Source organism: Tupaia chinensis, unplaced genomic scaffold (genome assembly GCF_000334495.1).
Source record: "Tupaia chinensis unplaced genomic scaffold, TupChi_1.0 Scaffold144255_1, whole genome shotgun sequence".
Classification (NCBI taxonomy): Eukaryota; Metazoa; Chordata; class Mammalia; order Scandentia; family Tupaiidae; genus Tupaia; species Tupaia belangeri.
The window spans coordinates 2,186,646-2,204,729 of NW_006204113.1; the positions used below are offsets into that span (position 1 = coordinate 2,186,646).

At 47.7% G+C, this 18,084-nt stretch overlaps 1 protein-coding gene across 4 annotated transcripts in view; it reads left to right on the forward strand.

The window, feature by feature from the left end:
• WBP1L (WW domain binding protein 1 like) overlaps positions 1 to 18,084 on the forward strand; it is a 90,459-nt gene that overhangs the window by 52,256 nt on the left and 20,119 nt on the right. For all 4 annotated transcript variants that reach the window (XM_006166381.3, XM_006166380.3, XM_006166383.3 and 1 more), the window contains exon 2: positions 16,029 to 16,131. In XM_006166381.3, the coding sequence (XP_006166443.1) occupies positions 16,029 to 16,131 (103 nt within the window). The remainder of the gene's footprint in view (positions 1 to 16,028; positions 16,132 to 18,084) is intronic.

An 18,084-nucleotide genomic window follows, 5' to 3' on the forward strand; every position in this document is an offset into this window, starting at 1 on the left:
TTAAGCCACTGGGTCTGGGACTCGACCTGCAGACGACTACATGGAAGTCCAGTGACATAGCCATGACGCCAACTGCTGGTCCCATGTGAGAGAGACAAAGTGAGAAATAACCCCACAGGGGGCATAGCCATGCCACGGTCCCTTTTCCTCCACTCTCTTTTTGGGGTTTTGGGTGCATGCGTACGCGCGCGCGTGTACACACGTCTGCCTGGAGTGAGTTTCAAGCCTCTTGATCTGGGACTTGAGCCATAGTCAGCAACGTGAGAGTGCGGCAACGTAACCACTACGCCACCTGCTGGCCCTTCGTCATTATTATTATTTAAAAAATTTGACCAGAGACCTGGAAAGTGAGAAAGCACGCTACAGTCAGCCACGTGGAGGTCCGGCACTCAACCACCATGCCATGCCACCTCCTGGCCCCCCTCGTGTATTTTTTTAATGGAAGAAGACAGAGGAAACATAAATGATGTAACATGGCTCGATTCTAAGTGCTTGGGACATGTTGGGATTCTAGAAAAGAATATTCCTCTATTCTGTTTTCAGAGGGCAAGAACTATTCTATATTCGTTAGCGATCTGGGGCAGTGGTTCTCAGACTTGAGTGTACAGGAACATGATTAGGGAGTGTATTTTAAAAAGGCAAAATTTCAGTTACTACCCCCAAAGGTTTTTGTTTTTCATGTGAGAGAGGGCAGGAGGGGGGAGAGGTATTTCTGATGGGTTTCACCATGCCCCAGATCCCTCTGCCTCAACCTCCTTGGTCAGCTGGGACCGCAGGCAGATGCCACAGTGCAGGCTGCGTAAGTAGGACCAGGAACCTACCCCAGGCTTCCCGAGTGGCCTTAGCCGTCACATAGCGGTGCCCCACCAGTGCCAGGGCTGAGCCTCAGTCTACATTTTTAACAAATACCCCAGGACCATACTTTGGGAAACAGTTACATTTTGTTGCCACTACTTTGTCTGAATGTATTCATTGTCATTTTGAGGCAAATGCATTTAATTTGAAGATGTTCTGATTTATTCTGATGCACTGCATTGCCCTTCCTCAGATTCTGGGAGAAAGTCAGTCTTTGGGAGGCCCCAGACCAGCTTGTTCCAGGAGACCCTCACAGGTAGAAGTAGATGAAGCCCGACCCTAGGGTCCACATCAGGCCCCCCTTTCGCAGTACCTACTGCAACACTTCCTGAAGCAGCCACCTCTTGGTTCTAGGCTTTTCTCAAGTGCGTCAGTAGCCCCGGTCGGTGCTTTACCGTCTAGGGTACCCTACAGCTCGAGGATGAGGAACTGGGTAGCCCTGAGCCCAGGCAGCTTACAGCAGATGTAAGGATGAGGCTGAATCAAAGAAGATAGAGATGTCCTGGCTGGACCAGTGGCATGGTTGTGAAGGTGGCTGGATCCCACATGGCTGAGTCTGAGTCCCAGACATGGCAATTTGAAAAACACATCCAAGGCAGGACTGGCAGGTGGCATGGTGGTTAAAGGCGCTGGACTCCCACATGGGTGACAACAGTTCAAGTCCCGGACCTGGTGGCTTGTTTTCTCATTCTTACTCCCAGTCTTTCTCTGATCAAAGTGGAAAATAATAAGAATAAATAAATAAAATAAATAAAAAGGAAAACACATCAGGGGTACTAACAGGTGGCATGGTGGTTGGCTCTCCACGTGACTGTCCGCAGGGACAAACGGGGAGGGATTGCTGTGTGGCCCTCTCGCCTGGGGTGGGGGTGCTTTCTCTCTCTCACTATAATTTCCTCTTTCTCCTGCCAGCAAGTGCCTTGTGGCCTGGTTAGTGGAACCTACTCTCTAGCTCAGGCCATTCGTTATTTTGGAAAATGACTGAACTTAACCAAACGACATAAAAATCCAATCCTCATGTCTTAGTGCAAACGAGGCAGTGTCTTAGCCATGGCTTGTCCTTATCAGAAAAGATGAAGTGACGTGCTTCTGTGGCTGTTCAGTCGTAAAGCCAGAGAGAGTCGTCGGCTCTGATGCACATCGTGAAGGATACAGAAGTAGCATACAGTAACCCCTGCCGTCAGAAAGGGGAGGCTAGGGACCGGCTGGCATGGTGGTTTAGGCAGCTGGTTCCCCCGTCGTTGACTGCATGAATCAAGTCCTGGGCCTCGTGGCATAAAAAACATGCCAGGTATGTGTGCGTACACACCCAAAATTCTGAGGGGAGAATGGAGAAGGGATTGCAGTGGGGTCACCCCCCCTTTCTTACTCCCGCTCTCCTCAGCAAGCACACGCACCCCGATAGCCAAGTGAAAAAGGAAAAAGGGAGATGAGAATCATACATGGGACACAGTAGGCCAGGACTCCTGCAGACATCGTCCTCTTCCCTTCCCAGGCCTACTTTCGTGTGTCGCCACCTCTTCTGTGACACCCTTCAAACATGTGTGCCCTGGAACAGTTCTTTTTCATTTCCCTTAGCTTTTCAAACAGCTTTAATACACCAATAGTGTTAAGGAGATTGTGATCTTAGCTTACTAATTGTATCATGTAGGCAAATCCAGAAAGCTTTAGAGAGTATTTTTTATAACCACTACAGTTTTTTCCCTAAGAACCTGGACCTGAACGTGCTTGAAGATTCCTTATAGGATAGAACAATAATAGCTGTTTCAAAGTTCAAGTGGCTTATTGTCTTTTCTCATTTAACTATTTCAAATTTTCTTGTTTGTGAAGACTGTTACCCTGAGGCCAGCAGGTGACATGGTGGTTAAAGTGCTCAACTCCCTCTTGGCCAGTGGTGCTGCAAGTTGAAAATCACGCTGGGCACATGAGCATGTGTGCCCAAAACCCTGGGAGGAGACTGGAGGGGAAGGGATTACAGTGAGGCCATACTCGCACATGCCCTATGGCAAACATCTTAAAAAGAAAGAAAGAAAGAAAGAAAGAAAGAAAGAAAGGAAGGAAGGAAGGAAGGAAAAAGAGACTGTTATCCTTTGATTACAGAGCCTACCAAAATCAGATGGAACTTTGTCCCAGGGGTTTGCAGTGCCAAACTTTGGTCTACTTTCTATAAAGCGATTAGTAGTTTAAGAATGGAGGCAGAGTTGATTTTGTCGCTTATTCTGCAGTAGCAGCTACAACCTGTGTGGGGCGAGAAAAGAACCCAAGTTGAAAAGTAAATATGTGAAGTGTCCTGACTACTTCATCTAAAGTCCTTTGTCCTATTGCCTTGTTTTATTTTCTTCATGGGACTTCTATTTAACTTGTCATTTTACATGTTAATTGTTAGTCTTCTCTACTAGAATGTACTTACGATTTTTAAAAGAACATTTATTTATCTATTTGTTGTGATTTTCAAGATGGGACTTGGGACTCTGGGACTCAAACAGTGGTCAACCATGTGGGACTCCAGCGCCTTACCCGCCCCGCCATCTACCAGCTCATATTTAAGACCATCTGCCTGTCGTTTTGCAGTTTGCAGTGGTATACTTAGGTGAAGGTGTACTATTGTCTGAAAACTCCATATCTTTAATTGATTATGTAAATTTTCCTGTTATCACTTTAAATTTTGCTTTTTCTCCATTCTCTTTTTTCCCTCGTTCTCTTCTTTCCTTCGTGAGCTTTTCCATTTCTGTGTTTTCTGTTCATTGTTGGAAGTACTTGACTAGATGATATTCTCAGCTCTGTTCTCCAGTTTACTAGTTCTCTCCTTAACTTGGTCTAATTTCTGTGTAACCCATCTATTGAGTTTTCAATTTCAGTAACTATTTCCCGGGGTTAGGGAGAGGTCAGGTAATAACACGGTGGTATTGGGTCATCAGAAAAGTCAAGGTGCGCTTCTGCATAGAAAAATAATGTCATGACTTTTCTGCCAACCCAATAAAACATGTTGCTCTACAAGGCTGACCCACGTGGGAAGATTCCAAGTTCATGTCCAGAGATTTCACTAATGTGTCTTCGTTTGTTTTCTGTTGGTATAACCAAATATTTGAGACTGGCTAATTTCGAAAGAAAATAAATTAATTTCTTACAGTTCTGGTAGGTTGGGAAATCCAAGGGCATGGCATTGGCACATCTCAGCATCTGGTAAGGGTCTCCATCATGACATGGCAGAGCTCTCCTTAATTCATTCATGAGGGCAAAGAGGTTAAGTTTCAAATACATTGACTTTGGGGGCACATAATCAATCCATGTACTATATCTTTTAAAATAATGTTCTTTTGGGGCCAGCAGATGGCATAATGGTTATGTCGCTGGAATCTCACATAGTCGACCGCGGTTCAAGTTGTAGACCCGGTGGCCTAAAACTTACACCTGGGGCATGTGTGTGTATGTGTGCCCAAGATCCCGAGAAGAGAATGGAGGAGAAGGGATTGTGGCAGGGCCATCCCTCTCCCCCCTGGGGTGGTGATTTCTTGCTTTCTGTCTCTCTGTGTGTCTCTCCGGCAGGCACACAGACCCTATAGCAAAGATCTCTTTCAAAAAAATATATTTTTTAATAAAAATAAATAATGTTCTTTCCTCATGTTTTAAGTTCTTTTTGGCTTGGGACCAGCAGATGGCATAGTGGTTATGTTGCTGGACTCCCACGTAGTTGATTGCGGTTTGAGTCCCAAACCCAGTGACTTAAAACTCACACCGGGTGCATGTGCGTGTGTGCCCAAAATCTTGAGAGGAGATTAGAAGAGAAGGAATCTCAGTGTGGCCATACCCCTGGGGAGTGATTTCTCACTTTCTATCTCTGTCTCTCCTGCAAGTGCCATGTGCTCTATGCAAAAAATCTCTCTCTAAAAAAAGAAAAAAAATTGGCTTTCATCATTTAAAACATGTGTTTATTTCATAGTTTATCTGATTATTCTATTGTCTCAAGTGTTTTTTTCAAGAGGGGGGGTCTTATCCTGCTCTTTGTTGAGTTTCCCAAGGCTTATTTGTAACGGACAATTTTTATATTCACTTTTTTCTTAAAGAATTATTTCATTTAACTTTATTTATTTTAATTTGGCCAGAGTGGGACAGTGTGTGTGTGTGTGTGTGTGTGTGTGTGTGTGTGTGTGTGAGAGAGAGAGAGAGAAAGCAAGCTGCCAGGTGCGGAACTTGAACCATGGTGAGCCATGTAGGAATCAAGCGCCCCCAACCACCACACCACCTGCTGACCCCACACTTTCCTATTTTGTATTTTTGCATTGTGTGTTGTGAGCTTCTCTGCAACAGAGCTTTATGTATGAGACTTCTTCATGTCAGGGCCCATTAATGTCTTTCTTCTGACAAATGTCAGTGCTGTTGTCATCCTGGAACCACTTTTTGTGTTAACTATTTTTTTTTTTTGAGAGTTTTTTTTTTTGCTATAGGGCGCGTGTGCTCGCCAGACAGACAGAGAGAGAGACAAAGAGACAGAAAGCGAGAAATCACCCCCCCAGGGGGGGATGGCCACGCCACAGTCCCTTCTCCTCCGTTCTCCTCTCGGGATCTTGGGCACGCACGCACACGTGCCTGGTGTGAATTTTAAGCCACCAGGTCCAGGACGCGAACCGCGGTCGACTAAGTGGGAGTCCAGCAACATAGCCATTAACGCTAACTGCTGGTCCCCTTTTTGTGTTAACTTTTAAGCTTGGGGATTCTCAGGCCATGTAGTGGTACAGCTCACCTCTCAGATGAGCTTGAGAGAAGCCATGTGATCCCAGATTATTAGCAGGGACACTCCTTCCTCTCAATTCAGAGCTTCCTGACAGTCACTGTGTGCCAACAGGCTCATGTTTTTTCCGATCTGTTCTTTCCCTTTGAGGGTCTCAGTTTTCTATTAGGTCTCAGTTTCACTTCCCTTTTTCAAATGGACCCACTATCAGCCAGCTACCCCACATTTCAGGGCCACTAGGAAGGCCTGATCTCATTTACTATTGTCATTTTTGGTCTCTGGGGACTTCTTTGCTTTCTTATAATCTCAGCTTTGTAATTAAAAGGATATTGTAAAGCCAACATTTCAAGGGGTTTCATAGTTCAAGAAATGTTTTTAATTTTTTAAATTAAAACTTTTTTGTTTTTGCTATAAGGTACTTGTACACACCAAAGAGAGAGGGGGGCGGTGAGAAACCAACCCCCCAGTGGGGATGACCACACTGCGGTCCCTTGTTCATTCTCCTTTCGGGATTTTTAGGCATGAATACACATGCACCCAGCATGTTTTACAAGCTGCTGAGTCTGAAATTCAAACTGCACAGTTGGCCATGTGGGATCCAGCTGCCTTAACCACTGCATCACCGCCTGGCCCTTTTTTTTTTAAGTGAGAGTGTTTTTGTTTTTGTTTTTTTTTAGTTTTTTGCTATAGGGCACGTGCGCTCGCCAGAAAGACAGAGAGAAACAGAGAGATAGAAAGCGAGAAATCACCCCTCAGGGGGGATGACCACACCACAATCCCTTCTCCTCCACTCTCCTCTTGGGCATGCACACACACACACCCGGCATGAGTTTAAACCACCGGGTCCAGGACTCGAACTGTGGTCAACTACATGGGAGTTCAGTGACATAGCCGTTACGCTAACTGCTGGTCCCTTGTTTTTGTTTTTTAAAAGAGAGATTTTTGCTATAGGGCATGTGCGCTTGCTGGAAAGACAGAGAAAGACAGAAGGCCAGAATCATCCCCTGGGGGATGCCCACACCTCAATCCCTTTTCCTTCATTCTCTTCTCAGGATCTTGGGCATGTACACACACACACACTCAGCGTGAATGTAAACCTCCAGGTCCGGGACTTGAACCACAGTTGACTTTGTGGGAGTCCAACAATGTAACCATTATGCCATCTGCTGGTCTCAAGAGAGAGATTTTTGCTACAGGGTGCATGCACGCTCACTGGAGAGACAGAGAAAGAAAGTAAGAAATCAACCCCCAGGGGGATAGCCATGCTGCCGTCCCTTCTCCATTCTCCTCTTGGGATTTTGGGCATGCACACGCGCCTGGCATGAGTTTTAGGCCTTCAGGTTCAGATCTTGAACCATAGTCAGCCATGTGGAAGTCCAGCGCTTTAACCACTACACCACCTGCTGACTCCCTTGAAGACTTTTTTTTTTTTTTGAAGAGGTTTTTTGCTATAGGGCACATGTGCTCGCCAAAAAGACGGAGAGAGACAGAGAGACAGAAAGCGAGAAATCAACCCCCACGGGGCATGGCCATGCCACAATCCCTTCTCCATTCTTCTCTTAGGATCTTGAGCATGCACACACATGCGCCTGGTATGAGTTTAAGTCACTGGGTCTGGGACTCGAACCGTGGTCAACTACATGGGAGTCCAGCAACATAGTGATTATGCCAACTGCTGGTCTCTTGAAAACATTCTTTTAATCTTATTAATTTATTTAAATCCATGAGAGTGAGACAGAGGTAAGACAAAGAGAGGCACTCTCACCAAGGTTCCTATGGTGTCATCCACCCTACTTTCAGCCGTGTAGACCTAGTGTGTGCTCAGGAAGGTCCCAGGACATGAATCCATGACCTTTCCCTTGTGGGTCCAGTTGCATTGCTGACGTATCACTGAAGAATTTTTACTATTTTTATTCACGATCGTGCATGTGTACACACACGTGTAAAAAAGAGATGTGAGCACCTTTCACAGAGTCTTGTCACACCATAGCCCCCTTTTTCTAGTCTCCCAGCACATTGGATCCTGGGTGCTTGTTCATGTGCCTGACATGTTCTGTGATGATCAGACTGGGGATTTGAACCATGGGCACCATATGGGATCCGCCTTCCCTTGAGCAGTGCATTACAGCCGTAGCACAGAGCCGGCCCACGTAGAACTGTTAAAGCTGTCTACCGAGCCGTTTTGCCAGGAGAAGCTCTCCCTCGCCGAAGCGCTTGCTCCTTGCTATGGCCATAGTATCCCACATAGTGCCTGGTGTGTGGTCAGGGCAAAGGAGGGGGCAATACGTATTCGTAGCGTTTGGGGAGACCAGACATTTTCCATCAGGAACTGATTCTTCTCCCTGCAGGGAGGGCCAGAGGTGGTGCTCCGGATTCATTCATATCCAGCAGACAAACTGGTTGGCATCCTGTGCTTTGGGATCCTGTAAAGGACTTAAGTTTTCCTATTTTCCACTCTTCAACTTTTAAACTCTCGCATCTTCCCCAGGACACGGAAATGCCATTGCCATTAGCCAGTTGCTAACAGAGTTTTCCAGCCCTGTGAATTGGCAAATTGCAGCCATGCCTGTCGCTGCCCAGTGTCTCCTTTTATGTTGGCACCTAGAAAGTTCTTAGGCTGATTCGATTGACCTTTACAGGGGCAGCTAAGAATAGCAGCTACAAGACATAGAAACTGTTAGGGAAAATGCTGTCAGTCCCACCGTTTATGCTGCCACCACAGGGGTGACATCGTGCTCTGCATATGTGCAAAAGGCGTCCTGTTCCTCCTTTTCCTTTGTAAAAGTTTCCCTCCGGTTTGGTGCCTGTGCTTTTCGTTTGGGGACCACGGGTGCCGTGTCTCTTGGAGCTGGCCACTGTGGGCCCAGGGCCGAAGGCCTGCAGTGACATTGAGGCTCCTGGTAGTTCTTACACAGCCACTCCCGGAGTGAAAGGCTTTGGCATGGAGTGCTCACTATCGGCACAAAGTCTCTTTTGAGAGGTTCCATATTTCTAGCATTATTTTTTAGGGAGACGTTTTGCTCTAGGGCATGTGTGCTTGCCAAAGAGACAGAGAGGCAGAAAGCGAGAAATTACCCCCCGCCAGGGGGGCCGTGACCACGTCACAATCCCTTCTCTTGGGATTTTGGGCACACACAACACACACACACTCATACCTGGCGTGAGTTTTAAGTCACTGGGTCCAGGACTCAAATCATGGTCAACTACATGGGAGTCCAGTGATAAAACCATTATGCCATCTGCTGGTTCCGTATTTCTAGTTTTTGTTTTGTTTTGTTTTTTGAGAGGTTTTTGCTATAGTGCGTGCACTCGCTGGAAAGACAGAGAGAGACATAGAGACAGAAAGCGAGAAATCACCCCCCAGGGGAGATGGCCACGCTACAATCCCTTCTCCTTCATTCTCTCGAGATTTTTGGGCAGGCGCACACACATGCCCAACGTGAGTTTAATCCACCAGGTCTGGGACTTGAACTGCGGTCGACTACATGGGAATCCAGCGACATAGCCATTACGCTGTCTGCTGGTCCCATATTTCTATGCATTTTTTTTTAAGCCATGGAGTTCTGTGCAGGTGAACACACTGCAAGGAGGAAGGTTTCTTTAAAATGCAAATCTCATCTCATCACCTTGACTGGTCCCTGCTTAGCTTACTTTCCTACCTGTTTGGATTGTCTCCTCACCAGAGGGGTTTTGTTTGGAATATTCTTTCCATCCCTCTTCCTAGTTACTGACTCTAACCATTCTGTCCATCTCAGTACAAGCGTGCCTTCCTCAGAAACGGTTCTGGACCTTCTGGACAAGTTCCCAGGTCTTCTCTATGGTGGGCCCTCACTGCAGGGCTTCCCTTCCCTTTCTGACTCCTGTCGTTGCAGTCTTGTCTGTGATCACTTGGTTATCTGTCCTTAGACAGCAAGCTCCAGGAGAATAGCAGTCATTGCTGGTTATGGTCATTTGCCTGTTGTGTTGTGTTCCCTACCCCTGGCTCAGTGCTGGCACTGGTAGGCCCTCAATGAATGGTGAAGGAAGGAGGGCCAAATTGGGGTGCAGCGATAAGGCAGTGCCCTGGGTAGCTGGGCCACACAGTCGAGTCCAGTTCCTGTCCAGAGGTTTGAGTGCAGAGGACGTGTGCCCGTGATCTAAGTGTGGAAGCCGAAGCTGGCAGAGCTCATGATGAGCCCTGTCTCATGAAGGAAGAAGTAAACGTGAAAACATTCGTAACATATGGGCCAGCCAGGCGCTGTAGTGATTGGGGCTCTGGGTCCCACATGGCCCGCAGCGCAGTGGAGTCCTGAACCCAGCGGCTTAAAAAACACATCAGGTGAATGTGTTTGCATGCCCCAAATCCCGAGTAGAATAGAGGAGAAAGGATTGCAAAAAAGAAAAAGAAAAGAAAGAAAAAGGAGTGTGGGCCAGCAGGGATCAGAGAGGTCAAGGTGCTGGATCCCACGTGGCAAGCTTCATGATTGGCGTCTTGGACCCGGCAGCTTGAGAGTCATGCTTGGCGTGTGGGCGTGTGTCCCCAAAATCCCAAGAGGAGAGTACCGAAGGGATTGTCATGTGATCATTCCCGCTGGGGGGTGAATTTTCACTTTTCCCTCTCTCCACCCATCTCCCTCTCCCTCTCTCTCTCTCTCTCTCTCTCTCAGATGAGTCCTTACACCCTATGGCAAAAACTAAACTTTGAAACAAAATTTATTTAGGTAAATGAGAATGTAAGTAAACGTCGGACGGAGTGAAGGTCCCGCAGCTCACAGTGGGATGATAGACCATCCTGCCTTTGACAAAGCAGCTGCGAAGATGTGCCCTTTTTTTTTTTGGAGAGGTTTTTTTTTTTGCTATAGGGTGCGTGTGCTTGCCAGACAGAGGAGAGACAGAGAGATAGAAAAGCAAGAAATCACCTCCCAGGGGGCATGGCCACGCCACAATCCCTTCTCCTCCATTCTCCTCTTGGGATCCTGGGCACGCACGCACACGCACCTGGCCTGAGTTTTAAGATACCCGGTCCGGGACGCGAACCGTGGTCGACTACATGGGAGTCCAGCGACATAGCCATTACGCTAACTGCTGGTCCCAGATGTGCCCTTTTGATCACAGATGGGATGATCCCCACACGTGTTGCCCCTTCTCAGGCCAGGTCAGTTTAGTTTGCTTAGGGATTTTATTTAAACAGCTGAAGTACATAAACATGAAGAGGTATAACTTTATTGAAGGAAGCTGTAGCTTACCAGTTAAAAGCTCAGGGCCTACGTGTGAGCTTGGAGAAGTTGCTTTCCTCTCTCAGACTCTGCTCCCTGTGACCCCCCACTTCATAGGGCTTCTCTCAGGTTTTGATGGAAGAATACGAGGACAGCGTTTAGAGCAGTGCTGGGCACTTCCTGATCAACTCTTCTTCACCACAGCTGCCCTGCCCCTTCACAGCCACTGTTGCAGTAAGCAGCAGCCCTGGGCTCCACGGGGAGCGTGAGAGAGATTTCTTGCCCACCCTTCAGGAGTTGGCCTGAACAACACAATACAGGCTGAATGTGCCTTATCTGGAATGCTCGAGACCAAAGGGTTTCCGATTTGGGATTCTTTTTGGATTTTGGAATATTTACATATACAAAATGAGATATTGGAGATGGGACCAAAGTATAAACACAGAATTCATTTATGCTGGTGGCGGGGTGGTTAAGGGTGCTGGACTCCCACATGGCTTACTGTGGTTCAAGTCCTGGACCTGGGGGCTCGCTGTTTCTTGCTTGCTTGCTCTGTCCTTCTCTAGTCAAATTTAAATAAATAAATAGCGTTAATTCTTAGAAAAGAAATTTATGTTTTATGTATACCTTATATATTGGATTGTCAGGAAATTCATGATGCATTTTTGCATAGAAAAACATAGAAAAAATACATCATGGCTTTCCTGACAACCTAATACATAATCTGAGGGTAGTTTTGTACAGTTGTGTGTTTTTTTTTTTTTTTAACATTTTGCCATATGGTGCATATACTCACCTGAGAAAGAGAAAGAGGGAAAGTAAGAAATCACCCCTCAGCAAGTTGGCCAGCCTGTAATCCTTTCTCCTCCATTTTCCTCTTGGGATTTTGGGTACACACGCACATGTGCTCACATGATTTTTAAGCGTCCAGGTCTCGAACCATGGTCAGCCATGTGGGAATGCAGCACCTTAACCACCATGCTGCCCTCTGGCTACTATATTTTTGTATTGCAACATTTTAACTGATGTGGAATTTTCCACTTGTAGTATTCTGTTGGCACTCAAAAAGTTTCAGATTTTGCAGTGTTCTGGCTTTCTGACTCCGGGACTAGGGATGCTCAACCTGAAAGTGTAATGTGTTTGAAGATACTTAGAAGAAGAGCATAGGATCGTCATAAAGCGTGCTGAAAACTTTTCATATCCGCCCTTCCCATCACATTCTCCCCGGTTCCTTTATGTGTTCTTCATGTGCGTCTGGAGCAGCCCACATCGCCACAGAACTGAACTGTTCCGAAACACTTCTAAGTGGAAGCAAAATGCTATGTGGGTCTCTCATGCCCAGAAATAATGGTTCACAGAGTAGTGTTGATAGTAAGTATTCAAAGAAGTAAAGGGACTTTCCTAAGGTCACACTAATTAGTAAGCCTAGTTCGAGAGCTGGGCTTTGAACTCAGAACCGACTAACTTAACCACGTAAGCTTTGTGGATCATGCAGTTCCTGGAGGTATTTGAGAGTCTCTGGGTGACCCACAGATAGGTTCCTCTTGGGGATGGGTGGAAGAGCACACAGCAGCATGTGTTTCAGTCCATGTCTCCCTGCTGTCCTTTACTTTGGATTTCAGTGAGAGGAGAGATTTTTTGTTTTGTTTTGTTTTGTTTTTTAGAGTTGTGCCATAGGGCATGTGTGCTTGCCAGAGAGACAGACAGAAAGTGAGAAGTCACCTCCCCCACGGTGGGGAATGGCCATGCTGCAATCCCTTCTCCTCCATTCTCCTCTTGGGATCTTGGGCTATGCATGCACATGTGCCCAGTGTGAGTTTTAAGCTGCCGGGTCTGGGACTTGAACTGTGGTCGACTACATGGGAGTCCCACAATGTCACCATTACACCATCTGCTTGCCCCCCCTTCCCGCCTCAAGGGACACAAATTTCACAAGCTTTTGCATCAGCTCGAGGCTACAGTGTTAGAGCGGAAGTGGAGGTGGGTAGTGAAGGAAAGGTTAGAGATCACCCTAATTGGCCTTGGAGCCATGGAGCAGCTTACCCAGAGTCCCCTTTCTCTGTACTGGCAGGAGCCAAACCCAAGGTGTCCTCTGACCGCAGCAGTTCTTGCTGCAGGAGCTTCCCATTCAGACCTCACCACTCCCCTTCACAAGTCCCCCTTCATTTCCTCCTTGTCTTCTTTCCCTCCCCTGCAACAGAAAATGACATTTCATAGCCAAGGCCATCCCAGGCAGCTCAGGGACTCTGCGTTTGGGGGAGGGGGCGAGGAGCACAGGGAACCAGATATCCTGGGTTTGAAAGCCTTTGAGGAACGAACACTGGATCAAACGATGCAGCTACCCTCTGCCCTCCCTAGGAAAGTGGAGGCAGACGCGTGAAGTGGATTGAGGTTATTTATACCAGACCTCCTGCCTGGGGCACGGAAGAGCAAGCGAGCGAGCGAGCTAACAAACACCAGTAGGTCATGAGAATGTCGCTTATTTAGATTTCAAATGCCTGCCATTCCACACCGCACGCAGGACCAGTTGGCTGCCCTGTGGTCAGAGCCCGGGCCTCCTCTGGTGAGTCGCCCTGAGACAGACGAGTCACTGGGTTCTTTCAAGTGCTGGGATGTAGGCAGCGCGAGCTCTTTTAGAAACTGTGTGGACACTTTGAACTGTGCTCTCGCAAGCCAGTGCCAGAATGGTATTTGCAGGGCCTGGTAAACTGGGGAGAAGGTTTTTGATGTCTTTATGAAAGGAGCACCTGGCTCTGAAATCAGCACGCGTGGTACAGCAGCGGCAGATCTCGCCTGTCCTGGGGTGCCAGGCCTCACCCGAACCGCTGACCGGTCGGCCCCGGCCAGGTGTTGCATTGTGCTCATGGTGGGCGTGGGAAGGGGAAGGTGGGAAGAGCCCGCAGTGTTGCGAAACCCTCATTGGAAGAGTTTACAGACGTCTCTCCCGTGTTTTCTTCCTGCTAATCTCCTTTCTGAGTGTAAGACTTGTAACACCTGAGGATATGCTGTGCAAACCCGCGGTAAGCCAGGGGTCAGGTGGTCAGCCCTGTCCTTTCTCTTGTCCTTTCCCTGGAACTTGAGGTCCCTGTGCTCCTGCTGCCCGGCCGCTGCCCCTGTGGACGGTCACTGGAGCACTTTGTTTATAACCTTAGCTGAGCAGGGAGTGTCCTAAAGCAAGGCTCAGCCCGGAGGCGCCGGCCATGTGACCCAAGTTTCCACTGGCAGACAGCTGCCGGATGTATGGGGCAGGGCCGGTCTGAGTAGTGGCAAGTACAATATGTGGTTTTGGTTTCTTTGCTGAGTAGGGTTTTTTCCTTCCTCAGCTCTGAGCTTCTTGAGGACGGAGGCAATGTCTTATTCATTTCCATATCCCTGTACCCAACACGGAGCTTGGCACAAAGATGGCATCTAATAAATGAATGTATTGAACAAAGCAATGCTGTTTTAAAAAAAAGGGAGGGACCAGCAGTTGGCATAATGACTTTGTCACTGGACTCCCACATAGTCAACCGTGGTTCAAGTCCCGGACCTGGTGGCTTAAACTCACGCCTGGCACGTGTGCGTGCATGCCCATAATCTTGAGAGGAGAATGGAGGAGAAGGGATTGTGACATGGCCATCCTCCCAGGGGGTGATTTCTCGCTTTCTGTCTGTTTCTTTCTGTCTTTCTGGCGAGAGCACGTGCCCTATAGCAAAACCTCTGCAAAAAAAAAATAAAAAGAGTAAAACAAGGTTGATGTCTTGACGTCTTGTAAGTTTTCTCACATGCCAGAAGAATGGTATTTGCAGGGCCTGGTAAACTGGGGAGAAGGTTTTTGATGTCTTTATGAAAGGAGCATTTGGCTCTGAAATCTGCTTCCAGGTCCAGAACTCGAACCACAGTCAGCCCTGTGGGAGTCTAGTGCCTTAACCATCATACCACCTGCTGGCCCCATGAAATATATCTATTAAAAAAAAAATTGGAGGGGCCAGCAGGCGGTATGAGGGTTAAGGCGCTGGACTCCCACAGAGCTGACTGCGATTCAAGTCTTAGACTCGGCAGCTTGCTTTCTCACTTTCTCTCCCTGGTGAGTGCATGTGCCCTGTAACAAATTTAAAAAATAATAATAATGATGTATACATTTCATTGTCTTTTTTCTTTTTATCAAAAGAAAAGATATTTCTGATGTACTAAACAAACCTTTGGAGGTAAATTAGTAGTATGACTAATTTAGTCATTGCTGTCAGGCAAGTAAAAAATAAATGATACTAAATAAAATTAAATAAATAATTCTTTTTTTTTTTTTTAATGTTTTTTCCTCCATCCCTGTCTACAAGGGCTGTGAATAGAATTTGGCAAACTGCTAAATGGTGACTCAGTGGTGCCCTTGAGGTAGCCATCCTCGACAAAGGATGGTGTGAATCCTGGATCCAGTCTGGTACTTAAGAGATCATTCAGTGGGGCCAGCAGGTGGCACGGTGGTTAAAGGCGCTGGACTCCCACTTGGCCAACTGCGGTTCGGGTCCTGAATGTTGTGGCTTGCTTTCTTGCTTTCTCTCTCTCTCTCTGTTCAAACTGGAAAATAATAACAATTAATTAATTAAATTAAACTAAATAATTCTTTTAAAAAATAAATAAGATCATTCAGTAAGCAAAAATGATCTTGTAAATTGAAATTTGGGCCAGGTCCCCTGAGCAGATCATGGCTTTTCTGACGAATGAAGGGTTTCAGTAGCAGATGTTTTTAGCTCTCTTTTGAACTGCACTGTAAATGAACCGTGGAGATTGTGTGCTCTGAAGGAAGAATGGAAGGGCCGACTAGGTGGTAATCCTAGAATATGTACTGCATTAATCATTCTGGGAAGTTTCAGAGAAAAGCCAGTTTTATTTGAAACATACTGCTAATTACAGGAGAGTCACCTTCCTCCTGGCTGAGTTTAACCCTGGGACACGAATTGCTTCTGCTCCAATGCCAAGAACACAAGGCACCCCTCTCCTGCCCTGCCCTGCCCTGCCCTGCCCCACCCTGTCTGAGAAGTTCCCTCTTTCCCAGCTGACTCTGTGAATCTCCTTCCCTCTTTAATAAACCATGTTTTCTTTTCTAAACTCTGCTGTTGCGTGGTTCTTTCAAACATTTTTTTCTTAATGGGATAAATACTGGAACAAACCATACTGGACCTGGATGGGCAGACAACCAGGAGGAGGGGATGAGAAGAAAAGCGGTGTTTAAAAGCCGTACGTTAATATGCTGAAACTTTCTGGTTTTTTAGGACAAGGAGGCCTGTGTGGGTACGAACAATCAAAGCTACATCTGTGACACAGGACACTGCTGTGGACAGTCCCAGTGCTGCAACTACTACTATGAACTCTGGTGTAAGTCCTCACTGCCGGCTCCCACGGCCCCGGGGCCCCCGGTGCGATCAGACTTGGGCTTTGGAAGGCGCATCCTGGTGGGGGTGCAGGCTGTGGGGCCCGCTCTGATCAGGGGCTGCTCATTGGGGAACTGGTCTGCTCGGTCCTTTTCTCACTTCTCCTGGGGACAGTGCTGGTGAGTAGAATCCGTTTATGGGTTCCAGGTTTCTTTGTAGTGGAGGAAGTCCTGGTGTTCTTCGCATCCCATGGGCTGAATTCTGGGGAGTATGGTCTGAGCCTCTTAAGAGGCAATGGTAGGCAGCAGGTGGCGTGGTGGTTAAGGCACTGGACTCCTATGTGGCCAGCTGCGGTTCAAGTCCCAGACCTGGTGGCTTGCTTTCTCACTTTCCCTCTCTCTCTGGTGAGCGCTCATGCTCTGTAGCAAATTTTAAAAAATAATAATGATGATAAATAAAATTAAATAAGTAGTTGTTTTCGGTTTTGTTTTTTAAAAAAGAGAGGTGATGGTGCCCTTTTTGCTGCAGAAGCTCCTCCTTGGATTTCTCCTTGATGCCCTCTCCCTTATGGCTGAGCCGCTGACAGCCGCTGAGATCCTTCCAGAACCCAGGCTCTCCTTTTTCCAGCCAAGCAGTTTGAATGTCAGGCTGACTCCTAGAGGGCCCAAATGCCACTTTCTTATAGGCTAAAGAGGCTTCCAGAATTCCCCATGGAGCCTCACAGAGCCACCTGTTCCTGAGATCACTCTCAAAGGGATTCTTTACCTGCTGTGGAGTCCTCCTGGAGAGGGGGTCACAGGGTTTGGCTTCTTTCTTTTGTTTGGTCCCCAGTTCTCAAACCGAAGCGTCTGGAGGCTTCTCTACCATGTCTCACCGTCCACCAAATGCCATGTGAAGGCTGCTCGACTTGGCACTGGTCTGGTTGATGCCAGGACCACTTGCACCTCCAGGGTTGCCCAGGGACTGACCCAGGGTGCTTCACCTAATGCTCTTCATACTCTGATCTTCTCGGGACTCACAAGGTGGTGTGGGATGCTGGACAAGAGCAGGAGGGTGGTGGCGTCCTCAGGGAGAGAAGCTTCAGGGCGGCCAACACGCGTTATTCTCACCACTGTCTCCCGAGAGAGGAAACTGTAACCTGTTCCCAATAAGCCTAAGCCCCAATCACTGCCTCCATTTGGAAAGGAACCCACTGAGGGCTTGTTTGTCCAACCCGTAGTTGTTACTCTCACGGTCTCCCTGCCCATTTCCCTTCCTCCTCTCCCCACTCCCCGATCCGTGTATGGTAAGACAGCAGCCAGAGCAACTCTTACTGGTGGAAGGGAAATCACTCCTGGCTGGAACGTCTGTCCCTGTGGGGTGCAGCTCGTATCTTACACCCAGCAGGAGCGGTTCCTCCAAAAGGACCCCTGGGTTTTCCCTTTCAAAGATGGAGGACTGGCTCGTCTGCCTTTCAGAGGAATTCCAGGGCCAGTCCAGTGCAGGAGGGGACAGGACTCAAGTCCCCCTCAGACTTCCACACACATAGGCAGCAGTGAAGGACACAGAATCCTTGCTGTTACTTTAGGTGAGGCTGAGCTGAGAAACTCACTGAAGAATTCAACATGCCAAGCAGGTGACCAACTGTGCTTAAATGTTTTAAAATGCAGATAACCACAGGCTTTAAGTTCTCCCTCCCACCCCTCATTAAAACAGAAGTCGAAGCAGGGCTGCCCCAAAGCCACAGAGCTGCCGTTTGCTTTCCTGGGCCCGGCCCAGGCAGCATGGTGGCAGAAAGGAGAGGAGTTGGTGATGGCCCCGTCTCTTATTGGCAGAACCTCCTGGGCCATTGATGAAGCAGACTCAGTAGCCGCCAGAATTAGGTCACCAAAGCCAGGGGTGGGTTGGGAGGGAGAGGAGACCCGGGTGGCAGGGAGGTAGCCTGGGCAGCAGGTTCTTCAGCCCAAGGCTTAAAGAA